We start from the raw sequence: 24,847 nt of genomic DNA on the forward strand, positions 1-24,847 counted from the left end.
TAACTTTGAAAATAGAGGCAGACTAAAAATTAAAGGTGCGCAAGTTAATACCATGATAAGACTCATGCAAGGTTTAACCAATTTGTATGTACCGTAGATACCCATGTATAATGCGCAGTTTTTTGACCCCCGGGACCACCCCCGAATCGTGGGTGCGCATAATACACAGGTATAGACAATTTTTTTAAAAAGGTAAAACAACAAATAAAACAATATTTTACTGGTTTTATTTTCGAGAAAACAAAAATCGATAGTACCGCGAGACCGATGCTGCTCTCCGCCGTGGAGATAAAATTTATTACCGGTGTCGATGTAAACTCTACTTTCGTTTTCCATCCACCTCAAAATTGACCAAAAATGTTTTTTTCCCAGGATTTTGGGGCAAAATCGGGGGTGCGCATTATACATGGGTATCTACGGTAATACTTTTTGAATCAAGCGTGTCACAAGGTGAAAATGTGCATTTTTTACTATTCAGGGGCCATAATAGCCTGGGAAGCTGTTGATAATATTTGTGCTTTGTCAGAAGAAATCATACCTAATATCTATGCATTAAAGATCACACTTAATTTGCGCTAATAAGTGTTAATTGGCATTCATGGAGTTTCTGATATTATCAACGCCTGGGGAAATCTGAAAGAGTTTCCATGTCACTGCTGATTATCAATTTTCTATAATTAGACTAATTAACATGTGATCATATTTGCTCTTGTATGAAACGAAAACGAGGCAATGCTGCCGAATATTCGGCAATTTTCGTAGATCACTAGGTCTGCATTAATATAACATCTTGATAGCTATGATACAAATTTAAGTTTATGTTGACGTATTTTAGGATGTACAAACTGGTATTTGGCCGGAAATGTTCGGAAACCTTCGGTAGTACACGATTCCGATCTGTCTTTTCCGTGAGAATTCCGTTTCTATTTTTAGCCATGGATTATTGCTTTCAGAAGTTATCGTTCTTTATTAAACACCAGCATATTTCGGGTGTAATATAGGTGACACTGCTGTCAATTTGCAGGTAGAAAAAAAGTTAGAAATTGTCAGACTGGATTCCCAGGCTAGGGCCATAACTCTGAAAATAGGAGGCAGACCCAGATGAAAAATAGGAGATGCACAAGTTCATATCATGATAAAGACTCATGCAAGGTTTAATAAATTTATATTAAACACTTTTTGAGCTAGGCGCGTCACAAGGTGAAAATGTGCATTTTTGACACTTTCAGGGGCCATAACTCTGAAAATAGGGAGGGGACCCAAATGAAAAATAGAAGGTGTGCAAGTTCATATCATGATTAAGACTCATGCAAGGTTTCATGAATCTATATCAAATACTTTTCGAGCTATGCGTGTCACAAGGTGAAAATGTGCATTTTTTACTATTTCAGGGGCCATAACTCTGGAAATAGGGGGCGGAGCCTGACGAAAAACAGAAGGTGCGCAAGTTCATATCATGATAAAGACTCATGCAAGGTTTTATCAATTTATATCAAATACTTTTAGAGCTAGGCACGTCACAAACTTCAGACGGATGGATGCACGCACGGACAAGAGCAAATCTATTTTGGGGGGGGGGGGGGGGGCACAAAAAAAGATGTTGCTTACACAGCAGTATATTCATCTGAATTACTTAGTTACTTGCTTTACAAGTCAAAGTTAAACAGACAGCTCAAAAGAAAGGGCCAGTGAAACATATGCAAAAATCATCATACATTTTTCTTTTTGTTTCAGATAACGCATATATCATCTACTTCAGGGATTCAGCAGACAACATTTCAAAACATATGGAACGAAATAGATCAGGTAATACTATGACTGTGTATGAGCCCATATGCTTTCACTAATGACTGTAAACAATACTTTTATCTTTTTCTGTTTTAAATTTTAAATTTTATAAGGTAAAGGATAGGAGGTTGGTTACAAAGCAGTATATTCATTTGATTTACTTACTGTTACTTGTTTTACAAACCAAAGTTACAACAGACTGCCTACAAGAAAAACACTATTGAAACATATGAAAAACCACCCTACATTTTCTCTTTCTGCTAGATTGCGCACATATCTTCAACAACAGGATTCAACTGACAACATTTCAGAACACATGCAATAAAATCAAACAGGTTATACATGGCTGTGTGTGTGTGGACCTACACTCACATCATTGACATTAGACACTGTTCTTATCTTTTTCTTTATGAAATGTTAACTTGTATTCACATTTACACAAAAAGTAAAACACTATAGTCTTTTAAAGGGGAAATTATAAGAGAAATGCCAAAGGACTGTAAAATAATAAACAAAACATTTGGTTGTAATAAAGTATAGAAACAGGAGCTGTCTGAGGATGGCAATACTCAACTATTCAACAGCCTTGTCAATTGAATGCATATAAGTCAAACAAGAGGGCCATGATGGCACTAATGACAGGTTATTGTGTTCAGAGGTAAACTAAAGCTGCTTTTGAGAAAAGCGAATGTCTCCCACAACTGCCTAATCATCTAAATAGCAAGTCAGTCTTTATATACTGTTTACTCACTACAATTCAAGGGCCAGAACTCCAAAATGCCTGGACCAATTTGGCTCATTATCGAACTTGTCCGAGGTCTTATGGTCAAAAACATTTTGTTCAAGTTGGTGAAGATCGGATGAGAAATGTTCGACTTAAGAGTGCAGACAAGAGTAAAAAGGCTGATATTTTGGTAATTCAAGGGCCGTAACTCCAAAATGCCTGGACCGATTTGGCTAGTTATCAAATCTGGCTGAGGTCTCATGGTTAAACACATATTGTTCAAGTTTGGTGAAGACAGGATGAAAAATGCTTGACTTAGAGTGCGGACAAGAGTAAAAAGGCCGATTTTTGGTAATTCAAGGGCCGTAACTCCAATATGCCTGGACCGATTTGGCTAGTTATTAACTTGGCCAAGGTCTTATGGTCAAACATACTTTGTTCAAGTTTGGTGAAGATCAGATGAGAAATGTTCGACTTAGAGTGCGGACAAGCTTTGTGACAGACAGACAGACAAACACACACAGACAGGAGTAAATCAATTATGTCTCCCACACCACTGTGTGGTGAGAGACATAGCAAGTGGAAACGCATCACTAGGCATGTATCACTAAGATAGTTTGAATGAGATTAAAAGAAAATTATGCTGAAAGAGAAATCAAAATGTTCATGAGTATGATGTATCATGAGACACGTTCCAGAGAATAAAAGCCAAACAAATATTAGAAATCTGTAATCATGGTAGAACATTTTAGGACTGCAATCACCATATTAAATTTTTACAAATGACTTAGTTTTTCATTTAAAGTTACTGCTGTCAAAGCTGATACCTTTGCTTTCTGGTATTTATAGGTCTTTGGAGCAATTAGAACAAAGGAAAGTAGACTTATCACAAGAGTGACGAATTATACCTCCACAATATGGCCTTGTCACAGAACTAAGCCAATGTCAAAGTAGAACTTGCTTGACCTTTGACCTACTGACCCAAAAATCAATACAGGTAATCTGCTGGTTGTGATCAACCTCCCTATGAAGTTTCATGATCCTCAGCCCAAGCATTCTCAAGTTATTGTCTGGAAAAGGTTTAAATGCTCTGGGTCACTCTGACCTTTGGCCTTTGGAACTCAAAATGAATAGGGGTCATCTGCTGGTCATGATCACCAACCTCCCTATTAAGTTTCGTGATCCTAGTCCAAAGCGTTCTTAAGTTATTGTCCAAAAACCATTTTAAATGTTCCAGGTCACTGTGACCTTGACCTGTGACCTACTGACCTCAAAATCATTACGGTCATCTGCTGGTCATAACCAATCTCCCTGTTCATTTTTATGATCCTAGGCCCAAGCGTTCTCAAGTTATCATCTGGAAACCGTTTAACTGTTTCGTGTCATTGTAACCTTGACCTTTGATCTAATAACCTCAAAATCGAACCTGTATTTTATCATGTTACACCTGTGTACTAAAAAATAATTATGATCCTAGACCCAAGCGTTCTCTAGTTATCTTCCCGAAACCGTTTAACTGTTCAGAGTCACTGTGACCTTGACCTTTGACCTAGTGACCTAAAAGTCAATCTTGACCTGTATTTCATGATGTTACACCTGTGTACCATAATTTATGATCCTAGGCCCAAGCGTTCTCAAGTTATCATCCGGACACCGTTTTACTGTTTAGGGTCACTGTGACCTTGACCTACTGACCCCAATGTCGAACTTGACTTGTATTTTCTGATGTTATACCTGTGTACCATAAATTATTTAAATCGATCAAGCTTTTCCTGAGTTATCATCCGGAAACCATGAAAACCAAAAGACGGACAGACAGACCAAACCGACCAACAAGCTCACTCCTATATTTCCCCACAAACTTCGTTTTGTGGGGGTATAACTACTCTTAAGAAATACTAAAAGAACATAATATAAATGTACACAATTATTTCAATTTTTTACGAGCAGGAGGATCTACCACAACAGTATCTTTGAAGAAAGAATATTTTTAAACCGAAACTTAACCAAAATTGATGACGCCACAATAATTATGTTGTGTACACATGTGTATGCAAAAACGACTTTTCTTGGCAATTACACATTTTTTAACGCCATATTGTATTATTTGCCCTGATGAGTAATAATAAACAAAACCGGTAGGCAAATATTATGTAACCCATTTAATGTTGTTTATTTTTTCTTTATAATTTACTTGATCCCGCATAGACTTCTGCATTTATAATATATAAAGACTAGCTGCTTCTTCACTAATTCAAATTGTTCCCACAATCAAACTGTATTTTCCTTCCTTAACCTTAATGCTTTTTTCAAAATAACTGTTTTCTGTGTGGTTGGAGGACCATTTTAGGGTATCAACATATAACAAACTGAGGACAGCAAGTTTTCTAACATACAAATCATATCTAGTCTTCAAAGACAGGATCAACCAGTTTATATAACAAGGCCCTATATCGCTCACCTGAGTACCATTGCTCTTAATGATAAGAATTAAGACCAAGTTTTGGCATAGATCACATAGGCCTACACATTAAATATCATCAGGATAGACAATTTCTTGTAACAGCCCCTTTTGGCCTACGGGTCACGCACTAGTCAGGGCCAATCTCCATACCAAGTTTGAGGGTCCTAATCTTAAATGCTGCATTTTCGTACTAGCATGACTATTCCTTACCCTGGAAGACTTAAAAACCAAATCTCATTAGATGCTGCTGATGTATATTTATATACATAAAATAAAGGAAGGTAACTTGTCATAAATTCAGTCAAAATGTATCTCCACTGATTGTCCAAGTGCATCTGATGGCATATATGAAATTTCAGATCAGTATCTTCATTAGTTAAGGAGATATACCCAATTTAATTTGAAATAAAGGGAAGTAATTTGACATAAACTCAGTCCATAGTTATCTACCCTGATTGTCTCAGTCCAACTAATGACAATACTGAAATTTCAAATGAGTCCTGTAAGTACTTACTGATATAAATCCATTTTGATTAAAATCAGGGGAGGTAATCAGATATAAATAACTCTGGAACCTATGATTGGATCTGACAGATCCATCATGCAATCCAAGATTTATTGTTATTGTAAATATTTGTATCAATTCAAACCATAAACGAAGTCTCCATACGGCTGCAAAAACCAAAATAGCAAATTTTGGACCTTTAAGGGGCCATAACTCTGGAACCCATGACGGGATCTGGCAAGTTTTGGAAATGTACCAAGATATTATGCCAATACAAGTTGTGTGCAAGTCTGATTAAAATTGATTGCAAAATGTTCGTCTCCATCATGTTCACAAGCCAAAAATAGCAAATTCTGGTCCTTTAAGGGGCCGTAACTCTGGAACCCATGAAGGGATCTGACCAGTTTACAAAAGGAAGCTAGCTATCATGCCAATTCAACTTATGTGCAAGTTTGATTAAAGTTGATTGCAAAATGTTGTCTCTATCATTTTCACAAGCCAAAAATAGCAAATTTTGCCCTGTAAGGGGCCCTAACTCTGGAACCCATAATTAGATCTGGCCAATTTTCGAAAGAAACTGAGATATTATGCCCATACAAGTTGTGTGCAAGTTTGATTAAAATCAAATACAAAATGTGGTCTCTATCTTGTTCACAAGGAAATTGTGGACGGACAGACGACGGATGAAGGGCGATCACAAAAGCTCACCCTGTCCCTGCGTAACAGGTCACTGGTGAGCTAAAGATTCACCAACTGCTTTCCATGAACACTTTCATTATTGACTATTCTTAATACTCAACCTATCTGACTTTTTCTGTTAAATTGCATACTGATGAAAATAACTGGTTTGTCTAAAAAACAAATTAAGTCAAATCTATGTACATTTACTACAACTGGATCCATATTCATCAACATCTTAAAGTCTGAATTAAGAACAGCAAACATCTTATAAAATATCTATTATGCTGCAATTTTGAAAAACTGTATACTGTTGCTACAGAATTCATCTACATGCTATGTTTCAGCACATTATGAACAAATTTAACAATGACTTAACTCAATAGAAAATTTAGCCTTTTAAAGTCAAAGTCAAAGTTTCAGACATAAAATGTTGATGAATTGATTACTACATAAATATAGTCTTTTCTTTACAGGAGCAACTGTAGATCAACACTTTCTTTCTAGGGACATGACTCCAGAAAAGCATCTATGTATAACTTCATCTAACATAGAATGCATCATACACTTTATGTCAAAATACAAATAACAGACTATAGGCATGTTTTTATAAACTCAATGAATCAAGTTAGTTTTAATTTTGACCGGTAGTAAATAATAATAGGAATTGTAAATTTGGAAATATAATGACATGAATCTGGAAAAATGCCCCTTTGAAAGGTCTTATAAATCTAGAAAATAATAATCATATCAGAGCTAAAGCTTACTCTTACATTAAGTAACACCAAACCTTTGATCAGCTCAGCCGGAAGAATCACTCTCGGAATCAGAATAATCTCCTATTAAACCCAGAGCAGAGGTTTTGTTCCCTGAAGTAGCAGAACTAGTTGTAGATGATGATTCACTTACAACTGAAACTACATTCGATTTTGTCTCTGAACGATCTTCCGTTGATTTTACTTCTTGAAATTGTGTACCAACTTTACATGAATTTTCCAAATCTGAGTCTGTATTAGTTTCAGATGCCTCTTTTATGTTGGCACACTTTCCAACATCATTATCACTTTTGTTTGCATTACCATTATTAACTGTTAACTCAACACTATCTAAAGTCTGTCCATTATTGCTTGTAGCTGTGGTAGACACTGATGGTAGGGTAGACGGCTTCTTCTTCACCACTAAGCCTTTCAGTTTCTGTTTGGATGAAAGACTTCCAACACTCTTTTGCCATGACTCTTGTGGTTTTTGTGATAGCTGTTTTTTTGAATCCTAAAATGATATAAAAACACATTGCGAAGAACTTTTCATATGTGCTAAATTGGAAAATGAACCAGGTACAATATTAGACATCAGGCCTAACAAAAAAAATTGTTTGTTTCCAGTGACATGGCCAAAAAAAATAGGGTAGGTAGGTAGGCATTTTTTTTTTTTTTTTTTTTTAACCTAACATCCTAGTTTCAAACAGGGAGATTATAAACCTTATAAACATGCATCCTATTGTTATGTTTGATTTACACCTGAATGTACAATGACTTTGATGATGTTTTAGCAATATAAAATGCCATTTGATTGTGTATTTAAATATTATGAAATAAATATATGCTTTATGTTTGTGTTTTGTTGTTGTTGTTTTTTCATTTCCAGAGTAGCCCATCCGATTAGCTCAATAGGTAGAGCAGTCGATCTACGGATCAAGTGGTCATAGGATCGTTGTGTCCTATATCATTCATTCTCCGCCGCTAATTCATGTGGAGAAGTTGGCAATTACTTGCGGAGAACATGGTTTATATTTGATTAAACATGAAACTTGAATGAAATCTTGCTGTGGATTCTCTCTTTAAATAATAATTTTAATATTTTATATTATTCAACAACCAACATTTATATTTCAAACTAAAACCAAGTAAAAGCACACTGGCCAGGAATATGATTTGCATCTTTGATCTGCATTGAGATTAATACCATCACCCCCTACCCCAGTCTAAAATTCTGGATTAACTGGAAATGCTAGACAATGGAGTTTTGACTGGTATGCCCAAATTGTGAATTAATAAAGCTGCAAGTGGTTGTTCAACGTCTTACTACTATAAATCCAGGGTTTTCCCCTCGGAAATTTATTTTGAGGGACATCATGTCCCCCCAAATTTATTTTTCTGGAAAAAAAGAGACTATTTTGGGGGACATGTTAGGATTGCTTGAATACTTTGATACTCTTTTGGGCTTTTAATAGTTTAAATTGATTGAAATTAACTTTTAATTAATTTGAAAAATTGTTTTTTTGGGAAAACTCATGCCCCCCTTTGCTAAGACAAGAGGACCATGATGGTCCTGAATCGCTCACCTGTCCCAACATGACCCAGTTTTGAACTGAGTATGACGTCGTTTTTTTTTCTATTATTTGACATAGTGACCTAGTTTTTGAGCTCATGTGACCCAGTTTTGAACCTGACCTAGATATCATCAAGATGAACATTCAGACCAACTTTCATACAGATCCCATGAAAAATATGGCCTCTAGAGAGGTCATAAGGTTTTTTCATTATTTGACCTACTGACCTAGTTATTGATGGCACGTGACCCAGTTTCAAACTTGACCTAGATATCATCAAGGTGAACATTCTGACCAATTTTCATGAAGATCCATTCAAAAGTATGGCCTCTAGAGAGGTCACAAGCTTTTTCTATTTTTAGACCTAATGACCTAGTTTTTGACCGCAGCTGACCCAGATTCGAAACTGATCTAGATATCATCAAGATGAACATTCAGACCAACTTTCATACAGATCCCATGAAAAATATGGCCTCTAGAGAGGTCAAAAGGTTTTTCTATTATTTGACCTACTGACCTAGTTTTTGATGGCACATGACCCAGTTTCAAACCTGACCTAGATATCATCAAGGTGAACATTCTGACCAATTTTCATGAAGATCTTGTGAAAAATATGGCCTCTAGAGAGGTCACAAGGTTTTTCTATTTTTAGACCTACTGACCTAGTTTTTAATCACAGTTGACCCAGTTTCGAACTTGGCCTAGATATCATCAAGATGAACATTCAGACCAATCTTCATACAGTTCCCATGAAAAATATGGCTTCTAGAGAGGTCACAAGGTTTTTTTATTATTTGACCTACTGACCTAGTTATTGACGGCACGTGACCCAGTTTCAAACTTGACCTAGATATCATCAAGGTGAACATTCTGACCAATTTTCATGAAGATCCATTCAAAAGTATGACCTCTAGAGAGGTCACAAGGTTTTTCTATTTTTAGACCTAATGACCTAGTTTTTGACCGCAGCTGACCCAGTTTCGAACTTGACCTAGATATCATCAAGATGAACATTCACACCAACTTTCATACAGATCCCATGAAAAATATGGCCTCTAGAGAGGTCACAAGGTTTTTCTATTATTTGACCTACTGACCTAGTTTTTGAATGCACGTGACCCAGTTTCGAACTTGACCTAGATATCATCAAGGTGAACATTCTGACCAATTTTCATGAAGATCTTGTGAAAAATATGGCCTCTAGAGAGGTCACAAGGTTTTTGTATTTTTAGACCTACTGACCTAGTTTTTGACCGCACGTGACCCAGTTTCGAACTTGACCTAGATATCATCAAGATGAACATTCTGACCAACTTTCATAAAGATCCCATGAAAAATGTGACCTCTAGAGAGGTCACAAGCAAAAGTTTACGCACGGACGGACGCACGACGGACGACGGACGCTGCGCGATCACAAAAGCTCACACTGTCACTTTGTGACATGTGAGCTAAAAAGGGGGACATGGACCTCGAAAAGTGGTAAATTTACCACCTTTTTTGGGGCTAGGGAAAACCCTGTAAATCCCATCTAAAACCTGACTTTTCAAGACTCTGCAGGCCTCGACCTTAACTTTTTTCAGCAGGTCCACCAACTGCTGAAATCTAGGAGAGCTGCTCAGACTTTAGTGGACCTCCAATTCTATCACATAAATTATGATGTGTTGTACACGTCATAACTTCATATGACTCAAAGAAACAGGACTTATTTCTAAAATAATTAAAAATGGAAGACTGTAGCAATCTGTTATCCCGAAAAATAATTATTTTGAAAAGTGTCCCAAAATATGGACACAATAATCATCATCCACCCGACGTCGACCCGTGTTGAAAGTGAAAAAAAAAACATTAATAATTATCGGTAATTATTCTGATGATAAACTAAGTAATTAGCCTTGTTTTCATCATCAATTAACACCCCCTCAAAGAAGTGTGTCCGCTATTATGGCATCTGAAGTGGAGATCAAAGCGGTATAGTTGCCCGAGATTGTCATTGCATTACGTCATGTTTTCGCGCCATGTGACACATCACTGTCTGATCGTACTTTCTCGATTCCTTAAATTGTTGAGAAGAAATCAATAAAAAAGTTTTTTCTTTATCTTTTTTTAAAAGCAAATGTGCAATATCCCGAATAAACTGACATGTAAATGTGTCGTGAACGATGATAGTGGATAGCCTACCTCTGTGACCTATTTGCCCTCAAGGAATTTACATTATTGTTTGAAAAGAATATCTAACAAAATGTTGTGTCAAAAAATACATGTACTATGAATAATTTAAAACTTATTAAAATCCGCAACAGCATCATACTGCTTTATTTTAAAACCACATTTCTATTTACGTTCACGAGGTCACGTAACCTATTCTGCCGTGCTAACAGAAATCTGTTTGCCAAAAATCGTTTTACTCCATGTATTTAAATTGCTGCCGCTTTTTCATTATTTAAGATTTTTTAATTGTGTTTTTTGTACATTCTGGTCAAGAGTCTGAATTTTATTACCATAGTATGTACCGTTTATTTACTTTAAGAAAGAAGTAAATAATCAAGATCGCGCTGTTTGAAATTTTACAAAACATTATATGAAAATCTGAACGTTTTTAAAGAATTTTGCCTACATTCCTGTCGATATCTTATTAAAATTGTTATAGAACTCAAACTGTATTAGTTCTCATGCGGTGTTGAAAATTTGAAGCGATTACATTGAAAAATGAATGCACCACGCGCGTTTATTGTTTCAAAAGTAACCGCGATGTAAATAAGATATTACGATAGGGCGCACGTGTTTGTGGAATGGAAAATTACCAGCATGACGTTTTGATATTTTTACGATTCGCGGGTAAATTCCAGTCAATCCAGGTAATTTTACCTGATGTATTAATTTCTCAATTTGGTAAAGTTACCACGTAAAAACCACTCGCCCGATCGGTGGAGTAGTCCATTCGTGCAAAGAGCTATAAAAAATAATAATATACTTATTTGCAAAAATATGCGGCCCGATTTTACCGCTAAAAAAAGTTTAGGGTCGGCGGTAAAAAAATAGGGTAGGTCGGGCCACCGGAAACAAACAATTTTTTTTTTTACGCCTCAGCAGTTTATTAGAGACCGTTATCGAAGCATTTACAGTTCAAGTATTACTGTACTAGTAAAATATGGTATATCACTGACTTAGATGTGAAACTAAATGTAAAACTTTATATGAGCTGCCCCATGAGAAAACCAATATAGTGGCTTTGTGATCCATGCTGTTTGCTAACTGCTTCTTTAGATGCAATAGGCTTTGGTTTTCTCATGGTGCGGCTAATCTATGTTTAATGACCAGAGGATGGTCAACTGATATGACAACTCTCTTAAAACATGACTCCATTGCCTTTAGAAAGGTTTCAAACTGAATGTCAGCCTCATTACCCAGCAACTTAAAATCAGTCCACCTTACCAGTTACACTTTGCTACATGTGTGAAATTTTTTTTTAGCCTAGATTCTAGAAATGTTTAAATTCTAGATTCTAGAAATGTTTAAACACAGATACTAACAGAGCAGTCACATAAACAAAGGCAGTCCGTAAGACAGCCAATGCTTGACTATTCGAATGATTCAGAAGGGGACATAATTTGACCAAAATGCAAGTCAGAGTTATGGGACTTGATGCAATCAACTAGTTTTATAACCCCGAAGGCACATGTGAAGTTTCAATTTAATATCTGCATTTGTTCTGCAGACAGTAACTTGCACACAAAACTTTAGTCAGAATTTGTAAGTCCAAAATGGGAATAATTTGCCCAAAATACATGTCAGAATTATGGGACCTGACCCAGTGAGATTGGTCATTGATCTAGAAAAAGAAAAAATTAGTTTCAATTCTACATGCCTTTAAGTAATAGCTGTATGCACTTGCACGCAAAACTTTAACCAGGATTTTCTAAGTCCATAAGATGGCATAATTTGGCCAAATTGCATGTCAGAGTTATGGGACTTGATGCTATCAACTAGTTTTATAACCCCAAAAACACATGTGAAGTTTCAATTCAATATCTGCATTAGTTTTGGAGATTTTAAGTTGCATGTAAAACTTTAATCAGGATTTACTATGTCCAAAAGGGGGCATAATTTGCTCAAAATACATGTCAGAGTTATGGAACTTGACCCGCTGAGGTTGGTAATTGACCTAGAAAAAAGAAAAAAATAAGTTTCAAAGCTATATGCCTTTAAATGATAGCCATATGTACTTGCATGCAAAACTTTAACCAAGGTGTGACGCCGATGCCTGGGTGATTCTTTGGATAGTCAAGCTAAAATGTTAAGCAATTCATTCAATTACAACGATTAAGCTGAACTGCAAGCAAATCTTGAATTTTTTCAATAAATTTACGTTAAATCAGCCTTTGTGGAAAACCATTACTGCTGTCATATGACCAAAGTCATTCTGAACCTACGACTCAAGTCCAGACAGGACGGGCAATAACTTAGCCACAGACTAGACCACTGCTCCCCTTACAATAATAATGTGCAGAAATCTTTACCACAGCAAGTATGTCTGTAGGTTTGCTGTCTGAAGATAGATTCACTGCAAGTTTCTTCTTTACAGGACCTTCCTCTTCACTGTCAGAATCATTCAGTCTCTTCACAACCTTTGTACCTTTCTCTCCAAATATATCTCTGTTAATAACACAAAATTTTAAACTTTAAATACATCAAATTTCAATGACATATCCCAGTTAGTTATATCTATACATCTTCTAAAATGATTTGTTTTTTTGTGAATGTCTCTTAATTTTACAATCAACTGCTGGACTAATCCAACAAACTAAATTAAACAAGAACAAGTCACTCACCCAGTCTTATCAATTTGATCTTGTTTCTAACCAAGTGTGGCGAGCATCTGTGACCATTGGTTCAGCAGCTCCAAATAGATGTGGGGAAATTATGTTTAAGTGGTAACTGACCACCGAAGACCAATCAGTCAACAGATATTTTGGAGTGTGGTCATTGCCCCTGTATGGTCGCACAAATGATAAACTCCATGTTTCAGTTCAGTAATTAATTCTTTTATTTCATGGTGGACACCAATGTGCAGTTTATGTAATATTATAGAACTGTTTAAGTATAGTCCAGTATTCCAAGTGTTATCAAAGATCTATTTTCCAAATACAGTTAAAGATAAACACATCTAAGACAAGCACCAAAATTGTATTTTATACTGTCAAATTAGTTTAGTGATGTTGCTTGTTCAAAATTGCAAAGAAGACTGATTCTTAGTTCTAAAACAAATTGTAAGTTTTCAAGGACAATCTGATTCTCTGTGGTAACCATATTAGCCAATAAAAAATTAAAAGTGATTTTATATTTAAACCAATGAAAACTATTGTAATAAAAAGGTGAAATCATTTACTTAAGCATTAAGAAGTTTACTTAAGAACATTCTTGGGCTTCACACTTAATCAGTAAAGGAAGCCAAGGTGTTTGTTAACAATAGCTCCTAATGCAAAGTGCTAAAAGCAAAATCTGTTTTATAATCAAATTTGTTTAGAAAGTGATTAAGTAAAAATAAGCAGGAAAATAATAATGTTAAGTAACATATGTCCAAGCAAATAATGTTACAAAGTAGAAAAATCAATTTTGAATAATTCTTACCTAATTCACACAAAATATGAAATTAAAATTAAAATTTTAATTTATCATTAAAATTTTATGAAAGAATTTGGCTGATTTTATAGCCTGGTTACACATCACACAAGTTCTTTTTGAGAAAAAGTTTTTTTGTTGTTTTTTTTTTTTCTTTTTAAACTTTAAACAGTTTGAAATGGTGCTGTTGCCTATTTTAAAACACAACAGTACATGCTATGTATTCAAGTTTGATGGCTACAAACCTTCATGTTTGAGATATATCATTGGGTATGTTACATGCATTTCAGTGACTCTTTATTCTAAGATGTTTTTTTTTTAGTTTTAAAAGAAACATTTTTTTATAACCAGTAACATTTCTGCTTACTGTCAACTCTAGGTCTGAAAAAGTGTTCTATATTCATGGTTTTGCAATCACCAAATTTACCAATTTTATCTGATTAATCAACACAGAATTAAGATGAGCCAAACTGGGCAATAAAGGAGTCAAATGGGCAATGTATATATGAAGTTTTGCAATATCAGAGTTTGCTACAATCAAGTTTTACTATAATTATATTCATTTTACAAGACTATATTCTGTTTTTTTTTTTATTTAAAGCACTGTAGAGTTAACTAACTTGATCTCTTCTTCCTCTTTTTCCATCTGAAGCTGTGCGAGAAGTTCCTCGTATTTCCTGTATTTCTCAATCATTTCCTCTGTGTTTACCTGGTTCTTCTTAGAGTTTATCTCTCTTAATTCTTCCAGTGTGTCAATCTGATCCATCTCAGCTCTACTTGCCTTTGTTCTGTTCTCCAACATCTAACAATAAATTGAACAAGTAATGTAATCTGAAAATACTGCATCTTCTAACTATTTTCCAAAATGGCAGGGAAAAAACATGTACAGTTGAAACAACACCATACCCCTAGTCTCAAAACAAAATATGCTTATATAGTTCTGCAGATCTGCTTTTTGTTTCATCATTGTTTTGCAAAATCACTGTAGATAGTTTCCTCAGTCTGTTGTAACAGTACTAACTTATCGTCTGCAAGTAGCTGAAAACAAACTCTCATGAATCAGACGTGAAAAACCATTGGGTGCAATGTACATCAACAACTAAAACTCAGCCTTATGTTGCTGAATTTGATTGTGCTCTGCAAGTAACTGCCAGATTTCCTACAACATTACCTAAGAGGTCGGAAACCAAAGGGAATTAATCTATGATACACAAACCTTCATAGGATTCATCTCATCCTCCTCCTTCGCTTTTCTCTCTTCTTCTGCCATCTGTTGAGCTATCTTTTCAGCCTCAAACAGCCGCTTCGCTCCTGCTTCTAATGTATAATCTGTACGCTCCAAGTCAGTCTGAAACAGAACAGTATAAACATTACTAGAGTACTATTTACAACACTAATGAAAGCATCTAAGAAAACGAGATTTCTCAATTATATCCATTTCTGAATGTTCGCTGTTTCACAATGACTGACACACACCTAAAGATGTCAACATATGCAGCCAAATTTGACTAACAATGGAAATAATTACAGCCATTTGTTTTTTGAACACCATTTTGGGAAAGATTGCCTTTGTTTTTAAAACAATACCTGCAATACTTAACAAGTAACAAAAGTCCTTAACTAGTTGTGAAGATACCAAATCAAAACAAATTGATTACTACACATGACCATAATTTTATACACCTACTTAAAACCTGGTAAACTTTAATTAGAATTAACATTAAGTACATACCTTGAATGCTATTTCTGAGACACATCGAGGGCATTTGATGTAGAATCGGAAGATTTTGAGACCTAGGTATGTTTCATCCATTACGTCCTCCTTTCTGGAATTGAATTTCTTCCCTTTATAGATGTATTCTTTGCACATATTGCATCTGAAAATAATTAACAGGGACAAAAGCCAATTAAATGTAATAAAACAATGTCCCTACAATGGCAATTTCGACACGTAAAACCACAAAATAAATATAGACCATATCTACTTTAGCATTAGCGTAATTTAATCAAAATATGATTCGACTATTTATGGACAAAAATAGTTTGTTTGTTTGTTTTGGGTTTAACGCCGTTTTTCAACAGTATTTCAGTCATGTAACGGCGGGCAGTTAACCTAACCAGTGTTCCTGGATTCTGTACCAGTACAAACCTGTTCTCCGCAAACTTCCCCACATGAATCAGAGGTGGAGGACTAATGATATCAGACACAATGTCGTTCATCAAATAGTCACGGAGAACATACGCCCCGCCCGAGGATCGAACTCGCGACCCCGAGATCCGTAGACCAACGCTCTTACCTATTGAGCTAAGCGGGCGGGCTGGACAAAAATAGGTATGCTAATGATTATGACTTATAATTCTACATATAATAAGGCTTCTAAACATTGAAATTTATATTAATAAATTACCATTAATAATCCTAAATCTATAACAATTAATATTTACCTAGCAAGGCTAAAAGCTAGTTAAAAACCCCTGCAGTACAAGTTTGAGCATAGGAAGATGTAAATGATAATATTTAAGCATCTCTGGTTAAGTAACTGACTTACCTCATATTGAACGGAGCCATTATACGAATGTTAAAGGTAGCATTTCTATTTCTCTTGCCCTTTGGGATCTTTGATGGATCATAGTCAGCTGGATAGTATTTCTAAAAATAGAAACAAATCTTCACTAAAGCTTAAATATAGCATGTCTAATAAAAAGTTGATTTGATTTTGAACTTGAAAGAGTTTTGGCCTATTTCTACTTCGAATGTTTTTTTATTGTTAAAGTTTCATATAACTCCCAATATCTCTGTCAATGTTTCAACAATATTTCAACAAAGTATCCGTTGAAATTCGAGGCCAAATTTCACCAAGAGGGCCATGAAGGCCCTGTATCGCTCACCTGACCTATTGACCTAAAGATCAATGAAAGTAGTATTTTACGACCTCGGCAAAACAATTTTTGCCGGAATAATTTGTTAACCTTGAAAAATGCGAATAATTTCACACTAGGGGTGTAACCATATGCTAGTCTGACGATACAATACATATTGTGATACAGATGCAACGATATGGTACATACCGCGATACACATTGAGTATTCATGTGACAAAATGAAAAAAACAACAACAAAGCTCCTATATTTGGAAAGTACTTACAATTTTGTTTTAAAGTTAAATAAACTGTTATAATTGATACATTTATTCAGTTATTATCTTTAACACCGATTTTATTAAAGTCTACATTCAATGTTTTCACTTTTCACTGTATTGTTACTCGTGAAACAGGTGTATGATACGATATGCGTATTGTTAGACTAAGGTATTGCGATACAGTTACTTGCGTTATATAGTTACACCCTTATTTCACACCTTCGGTTTTCGAGCAATGGAAGCGGCAGAGTAAAATAAAAGATAAAATTTCAGAAATAAATAAACTTTGAGGATATTTTTGCTAAATCTTAATGACAACAATGTTTTATGATAATCTGCAATACATTTTTATTCATTTTCTTTGTTTAAACCTTGAAAAAAGGATAATATTAAGCACTACCACTATACAGCGTAATGGCCGATACCCCCCTCACCATAAAACTGGGAACGGGTGAATATTGGTGGGTAATACTGGAAAACAGGATTTTATCATATGTCGATATCGAGAATAGCATAAATTATTACCGCATATAAAACTCCTAAAACACATCAAAAATCTACAACCAAACAGTACTGAATGGTGGTCCTTTGTACCCCTTTTGTGGTTCTGATATGCTTCCTTGTATGACAAGTCAAAGGTTCGAACTTTCAAAGTCCTTTGGTTATCCGAAATTATTACACAGGGCTTTTTTCCCCTATAAATCTACCTTCGGTAAAAGGAGGTAATCCCAATGCAAAAAAGTATGTTTTTTTTCCCAAAGTTGAATTTAAAATTCCCAAATGATTATACCTTTCAGGGTTTTTGCTGTTTTAAGGTTCATGTTAAGCGTTTGACTCTGAGACCACCCCTCAGGTAAATTTTCATTTTGGAAATTATACCGGACAGTCTCATAATATTCATAACATACATATACAGAGTTGTTTAGAAGAAGTAGAAAATACTTTCTATAGAGGTCACCTTGTTTGGTAATATGTATTTTGTCTTACAAAACATGTACTTCAGCTGTCCACATTCTATTTTGTACAAACTATCAAACTTCTTTTTCAAACATATTTTTTCTCTAAGTTTGTTTTTGTTGTGTGTCTTACATACCTATCTAGGTACTCCGGGAAATAAAAAAAAGTTTACTTTTATATTTGTTGAAATACTGCAGTTTTTTGTCAATTTGACAGCTCTACTTTCACTTTCATTTTGCAATTTTTGCCCTTTTTTTTTTTAAATGTACATGCTTTGTAACACTTTCAACTCCCGGAGTACCTGGACAAATATGTTAGACACACAATGATTATAAAAGTAATGACAAAATACTTTTGAAAAAGAAGCTTGATATCTTCTACAAAATAGAACATGAACAGTGAAAGCACATGTGATATAAGACAAAATGTATTGTTCAAAATGGAATAACCTGTCGTGAAAGTTTCTTCTACTTATTACGAACATTTTGGTGTATTCTTTATGATAGACCAAGGCCTATGTGCCTTAAAAAACTAACACAACTAGAATGTGTCTGTAGGACACAAGGTGTGCCCCCCACTGGTATATTTGTCACAAATCAGGGGAAATCATTCAAATGTTTGCAGTCTTAATTGGGTATAGCCTCCGGCTCAAAAAAAAATTATGAAATTGATTCATTATTCTAGACCATATACTTTTTGAGCTATGAGCATCACAAACAAAAAATCCACTATTTTGGCTATTTCAAGGGCCATAACTCTAATAAACGCTAAAATTCTCAAGAAGAATGCCAAGTGTGCAAGGTCACATTATGATAAAGACTTAAGCAAGGTTTCATGAATTTACATTAAATACTTTTTGAGTGCGGCACATAATTAGGTGAAAATGTGCACTTTTTACTATTTCAGGGGCCATAACTCTGGAAATAGGGGGCAGACCCAGATGAAAAATAGGAGGTGCGCAAGTTCATATCATGATAAAGATTCATGCAAGGTTTCATCAATTTATATCAAATACTTTTTGAGCTAGGCGTGTCACAAGGTGAAAATGTGCATTTTTGACTATTTCAGGGGCCATAACTTTAGAAATAGGGGGCGGACCCAGATGAAAAATAGGAGGTGCGCAATTTCATATCATGATTAAGACTCATGCAAGGTTTCATGAATCTATATCAAATACTCTTTGAGCTTGGCGTGTCACAAGGTGAAAATGTGCATTTTTGACTATTTCAGGGGCCATAACTCTAAAATTAGGGGGCGGAGCCAGACGAAAAATAGAAGGTGCGCAAGTTCATATCATGATAAAGACTCATGCAAGGTTTCATTAATTTATATCAAATACTTTTTGAGCTAGGCGTGTCACAAACTTTGGACGGACGCACGGACAAGAGCAAATCTATGTGCCCCCACCACTCATGGGGGGGCACAAAAATTCACTCGAGGGGTTGTTTCAAAAGACTTTACATGAACCTTAAGATAGTTTTGCTAATTTGTATGTATATTTAGGTAAATTATATACTGCTGAACAATTACTGAAATGCAATTCATTAATATTTCACATAAAAACACATTTATGTAAATTTTGGTAATTTGCAAATTGTCCCAATTAAGACAATTTCCGAGAGCTTATCTAGAAAAAAATCAATCATAAAATATCAATACACCCTTAAAAATACTCCCCTGGAATTTCTGAAGTCAATCAAATATTTGGGGGTTAATATAACATGTGATCTTACTTGGAATAAACATATTGAAGAAACGTGTAATAAGGCATACAGAACACTGGGATTATTAAGACGGAATCTACAGGCTTGTCCTCAGGATGTCAAACTTCAAGCGTATAAAGGTTTAATAAGACCAGTTTTAGAATATTCAAGTACAATTTGGGACCCACATCAACAATATTTACAAGAAAAAATCGAAGCGGTACAAAAACGATCAGCAAGATTCATCACATCAAACTACAACTTCGACCCAGGAAGCATGACCGGAATTTTAAATGACTTAAAGCTAAAACCTCTAAAGGAAAGAAGAAAACAGAGTCGTCTAATCTTAAGGTTTAAATAACACTGCGTCAGTACCAGTGGACCATCTAGTTAAACCTATACGTGTCACTAAAAACAAGCACGAGTCACATTTTAACCTTATATATGCAGGGGTGTGGAATTCCTATGTCCGACTTGTCCGACTCGGGACTTTTTGACGGCGGACAAGTGAGTTTTCGCATTCCGTTTGTCCGCGGACAAGCACAAACTTTCTGGTTTGAAATGAAAGAAGGAAAGAATAATTTAGGAACGCTGAACAGTACTTCAAGCTTATGGAGTTAATAAAAGAATTTGATGTACGAAACGGATGTTTCACCCACCAAGGGCCTCTCGATTTCTCCAGTTTTGGGAAAACCATACTGTGTCTAAATTTAGCAGTTCTTTCTCTGCGTTCTGATTGGTTCCCTGTCATGATCTCGTGTGATTTTTGCACACGTTAACTTGTCGAATAGAAACCGGAAACGTAAACAATTATCACAATGTTTTGGACAAATTCGTTCAATGGTTACAACTTCGTCTGCCAACAAAAATTGAAGTAAATAGTCAAAGCACAAAGAGCTCGCTAGTACAAGTCAGGAAGTTTCATGTTTGTTTTTCTAACAGCGAAAAAGTGTCATGCTTTCTCACATGGGTTCACATGGCATGATGAGCAGTGTTTAGGTATTTCTGTTGAATGTTTGATGGCCTCGCGGACGAACACAAGCTAGAGTGTCGAAAACTTATTTTTTGAAACAGCTACAGTATTACACTTTGTTATGTTCGCTTTTGTTACTACTTGTAGATTATTGTCCAAAATAAAGAATTATTTGCATGCTAAAATGTTGAAAATGCGGGCAAGTAAGTTTTGACTGCGGACAAGTAGATTTTTAAGTCTCATTTGTCCGTGGACAAGTGAAAAATATTGGGATTTCCACACCCCTGATATGCCAGGACAGACGTTTATAAGTACAGTTTCATGGGCAGCACGAAAAACCCAAATCTACCCAAATCTTACCCAAATCTACCCAAATCTTGAAAGGAATGATCAAATCTTCGTACATTATGAATATTTATAATATATTTCAACATAAATATATCATTTTGATGTATTATAACGATAATTAACTAGAAAAATCGGCGTTGAATTGAAATCGCTCAATATTTGTAAATATCACAGTCAAGTATTCTTACATAGGTGCTGTACGTAAGAATAATCGACTGTGATATTTACAAATTTCCCCATTTGGAGATCTATTTTCTTAATTTCATTTACTTCAAAACTATGGAAAAAAATGAAAATAAAATCTTTATCATTATTGATGAATTATATTAACGCTTTACAGTTAGCACTGTTTGGGATGATAAGCGCGACGAGATATAACATTCATTTTCAGGATTTAAATTTTCTGTGATTCATGTCATGAAACGTGAGATTCTGTGCTATTTTCATATCAACATACGATATGTTGATGAATTTTGTGCGGTGACATCGAATAATGGCTGCATCCATATCGTTTTCGGTGGCAGCGCCTACGAATTTAATTGGGAGAGAAGTTTTTGAATGAATAACAATATTATTCTCAGGATCAGAAATGGACAGGAAATATTAGTTCCCGCTTTTGATTTATTTTTGGACCCAAAGAGAGGCTGGAGTAGCCCTTCCGCAGACACAATATCCGTCATGGAATGCACGTGATTCTTTCCCGCCAAAATGCTACTAACGCGTCCACAACGTAATTGTTTTCACAAGGTGCACAATCAATCTCATTTCAAATTTATCGTAAGTATCCTCAGATGTAAAACAAGGGAATTGCTGTCTTGATCATGCTTTAAATTTCATTGAGAGCGTTGATGGTCACCGAAAGAATTATGTCAATCAAGATGTCATCGTGCCACCGATTTTTCTGTATTTCGCACTTGAGTAGATGTCTATAAAACTGATTTTTTCATTTTCCCGCCATGCACGTGGCGTTTATAATGGAGGCAGCATGCCTCCAGATTTGGCTAAAAAAATAATTTTTCTTTCAAATTGAAGTTTTGGTCATATTATGAACATTAGAATATGAATCTTTGTTTCTAAAATATTTTAAAAAGACGACCGCGTCGGGAATCAAACTCGGGACTGCCGCGGCAATAAAGACATTTTCCCATTGTCGTAACCAATAGTGCTATAGCTGAAGTAGTGAATAATGACTTCAAAATATAGATATTTATAATCGAAACAGTTTACCTTGAGTAAAAGCGTGACAAACGCTTTTCGATTTTCAACAGCAAATTCTCGAGCTGTTCTTCCGAAAGTTTAAATTGAGTGGAATTTATGAATATTACTTTCGAACTCCATTCTACTTGAGGTCTACGTGTATGATACTTACCCGAGTTTGAGTCAAGTGTGAGTTTCAGTAACGGCTATAAATCTTGGCCAAAGTTTGCTGACATTCTGTTAAATTTTTTTTTAATTTATTTTTATTTTATCCAGTCAATATTTTCAACGATGTTATCAAAAATAGGAAGTTTTGAAATAATCCGTGAACAAAATTCATCTCTTTGTGTACTGTCCCGTTTATATCAAACATTTGTGAATGTACAATACAATGAAAAATGCCACGGAGCAGGATCACTCCACTCATTTAAATCACCAACAGTAAAGTTAGATAGCAGTTGAAAGCCTTGTCGGCGTCGGGACATGATACGTGCAAGTTTTAGAATAAAAATGCCCTTGGCTTTATATGATTTTTTTTCCAAAACCGTATTTCCGTAGAAAATATGCTAGCTCGACATAGATCTTCTATACATTTTCCTACACTGACGGGCAGAATTGTCCGAATATTTGGTTGCACGTGGGAGTAAGTTGTAAAGAGCCAGCCTTAACGAAAACGCGACTAAAATATACTTAAATATCGTGTAATCCATGACTGTTAACAGCAAATCTAGTACATTGTTTTTGTGTTATATTTCGTAATATCAGGCCATCTTCTACGTTTCTTCAATTGTTTTGGCAGGAAAATTGCACGTGCCTTCAATGATGTTCTTTTGCTACTGACCGCGTTTTACATGCATTTTATTTTCGTGTCAGTAGCTATGATAAATTTTCATGGAATTGTAAGCAAAATGTTTTACAACCAAATGAAAATACATGCTTCAGAGCTTGAAATTATTTCATTTCTGTAGACCAGTGACCGTCTCTAAAATGGTTGAGGTTATAATATATTTCATTCAAGTTCTAAGTATATAAATGATGTGATCAGCTTCCAAAAAGAAAGGATGTTAATGTTTAAACAGCGGTTGGCTGATAATGTCAATTCTTTCCTTTATACTCGTAATAGTGATACACTAAACCCAGTGGCCTGAATAAAAAAAGGGCTTTTTAGCTACGTGCCAAAAAAAACACAACGAAATCATGACTTTTTAAAGAAAGTTGCGTTTTGATTCTTGTTCAAACTCCCCTGGCCTTTTTTATTTAGGTACTGATTTGTTCTTTCAAACAAGGTATTATGTACTGGCTTGTTCTCATGTTCCAACAACGTATTATTTTAATAAAATCGGACATCAGGTAATAAAGACATATTCCACCCCTCATTGATATATTTTAACGGAAAATAGTACATTTTGAGAGGTTCCTACGACTGAACCGTATGAATTATTATATATGAATTATGTATCTGTTTAGACAATAACTTGATTTAATTTTAAAGCTATTTCACTAAAATATCTTGCGTCTGTGGTAGAGAGGTACTAAAGTTACAATCAGAAATTTTATAATATTTTACAACAGCTGAAATACAAAGGAAATTTAAGAATTTCATGAAAAATTAAACCCAAAGTAAATTGAAAGTAAAGAAATTTAGATTGCAATTTGATAGTAATTTACATAAATTCAATTCAATGCAAAATATGCATTCCACATTTAGATGTGATTTAAGTTACATATATATTTTTTAATGCACCACTCAGGGAAACGCCTTCAGAACGTAATTTTTTATTGGTGATAGCTGATTGGTCAGTAACAATGATTATATCAAATAATTAAATAGCCAACGGTTCCGCCTATCTTTATGACCACCAGCCAGGCGCAATACACAGCCACTGTGCACTACGGCCAGCATTCAATAAACAGAATCGAGCTACTGGAATACATGACCTGTATATTTTTGTGACGTAAAATTAATTAAATTTACAGCTTTTAAATACAAAGTAATTCATATAAAGTTAATTTTAAGGACACTGCCGACTTTATATGAGCCGGTATACCTTTTTAGGTTCCGCCTATCTTTATGACCACTAGCCCGGCGCAATACACAGCCACTGTGCACTACGGCCAGCATTCAATAAACAGAATCGAGCTACTGGAATACATGACCTGTATATTTTTGTGACGTAAAATTAATTAAATTTACAGCTTTTAAATACAAAGTAATTCATATAAAGTTAATTTTAAGGACACTGCCGACTTTATATGAGCCGGTATACCTTTTAAATTAAAAGGACAGACAAAAAAGCTAGACATGATGGACATGATCGGAATACACTTTCCATAACCTGATTGTTTTTAAAAGAATTCGATCATATGTAACATAGATAATTAACGAAAGGAAAAACTAACACATTCGCGCAGAATGTTTTATA

General features: G+C 35.0%; 1 protein-coding gene across 1 annotated transcript in view; it reads right to left on the minus strand.

Annotated features, from left to right (window-relative positions):
- Window positions 1-1,916: 1,916 nt before the first annotated feature.
- Window positions 1,917-24,847, minus strand: part of LOC123550859 (splicing factor YJU2-like) — a 28,100-nt gene continuing 5,169 nt past the window's right edge. The window contains exons 2-7 of the mRNA XM_045339279.2: window positions 16,657-16,757; window positions 15,840-15,984; window positions 15,324-15,455; window positions 14,728-14,909; window positions 13,006-13,141; window positions 1,917-7,428 (exon numbers count right to left, since the gene is read on the minus strand). Of these exons, the coding sequence (XP_045195214.2) occupies window positions 6,961-7,428; window positions 13,006-13,141; window positions 14,728-14,909; window positions 15,324-15,455; window positions 15,840-15,984; window positions 16,657-16,757 (1,164 nt within the window). The 3' untranslated portion in view covers window positions 1,917-6,960. The remainder of the gene's footprint in view (window positions 7,429-13,005; window positions 13,142-14,727; window positions 14,910-15,323; window positions 15,456-15,839; window positions 15,985-16,656; window positions 16,758-24,847) is intronic.

This window comes from Mercenaria mercenaria, chromosome 4, assembly GCF_021730395.1.
Source record: "Mercenaria mercenaria strain notata chromosome 4, MADL_Memer_1, whole genome shotgun sequence".
Classification (NCBI taxonomy): Eukaryota; Metazoa; Mollusca; class Bivalvia; order Venerida; family Veneridae; genus Mercenaria; species Mercenaria mercenaria.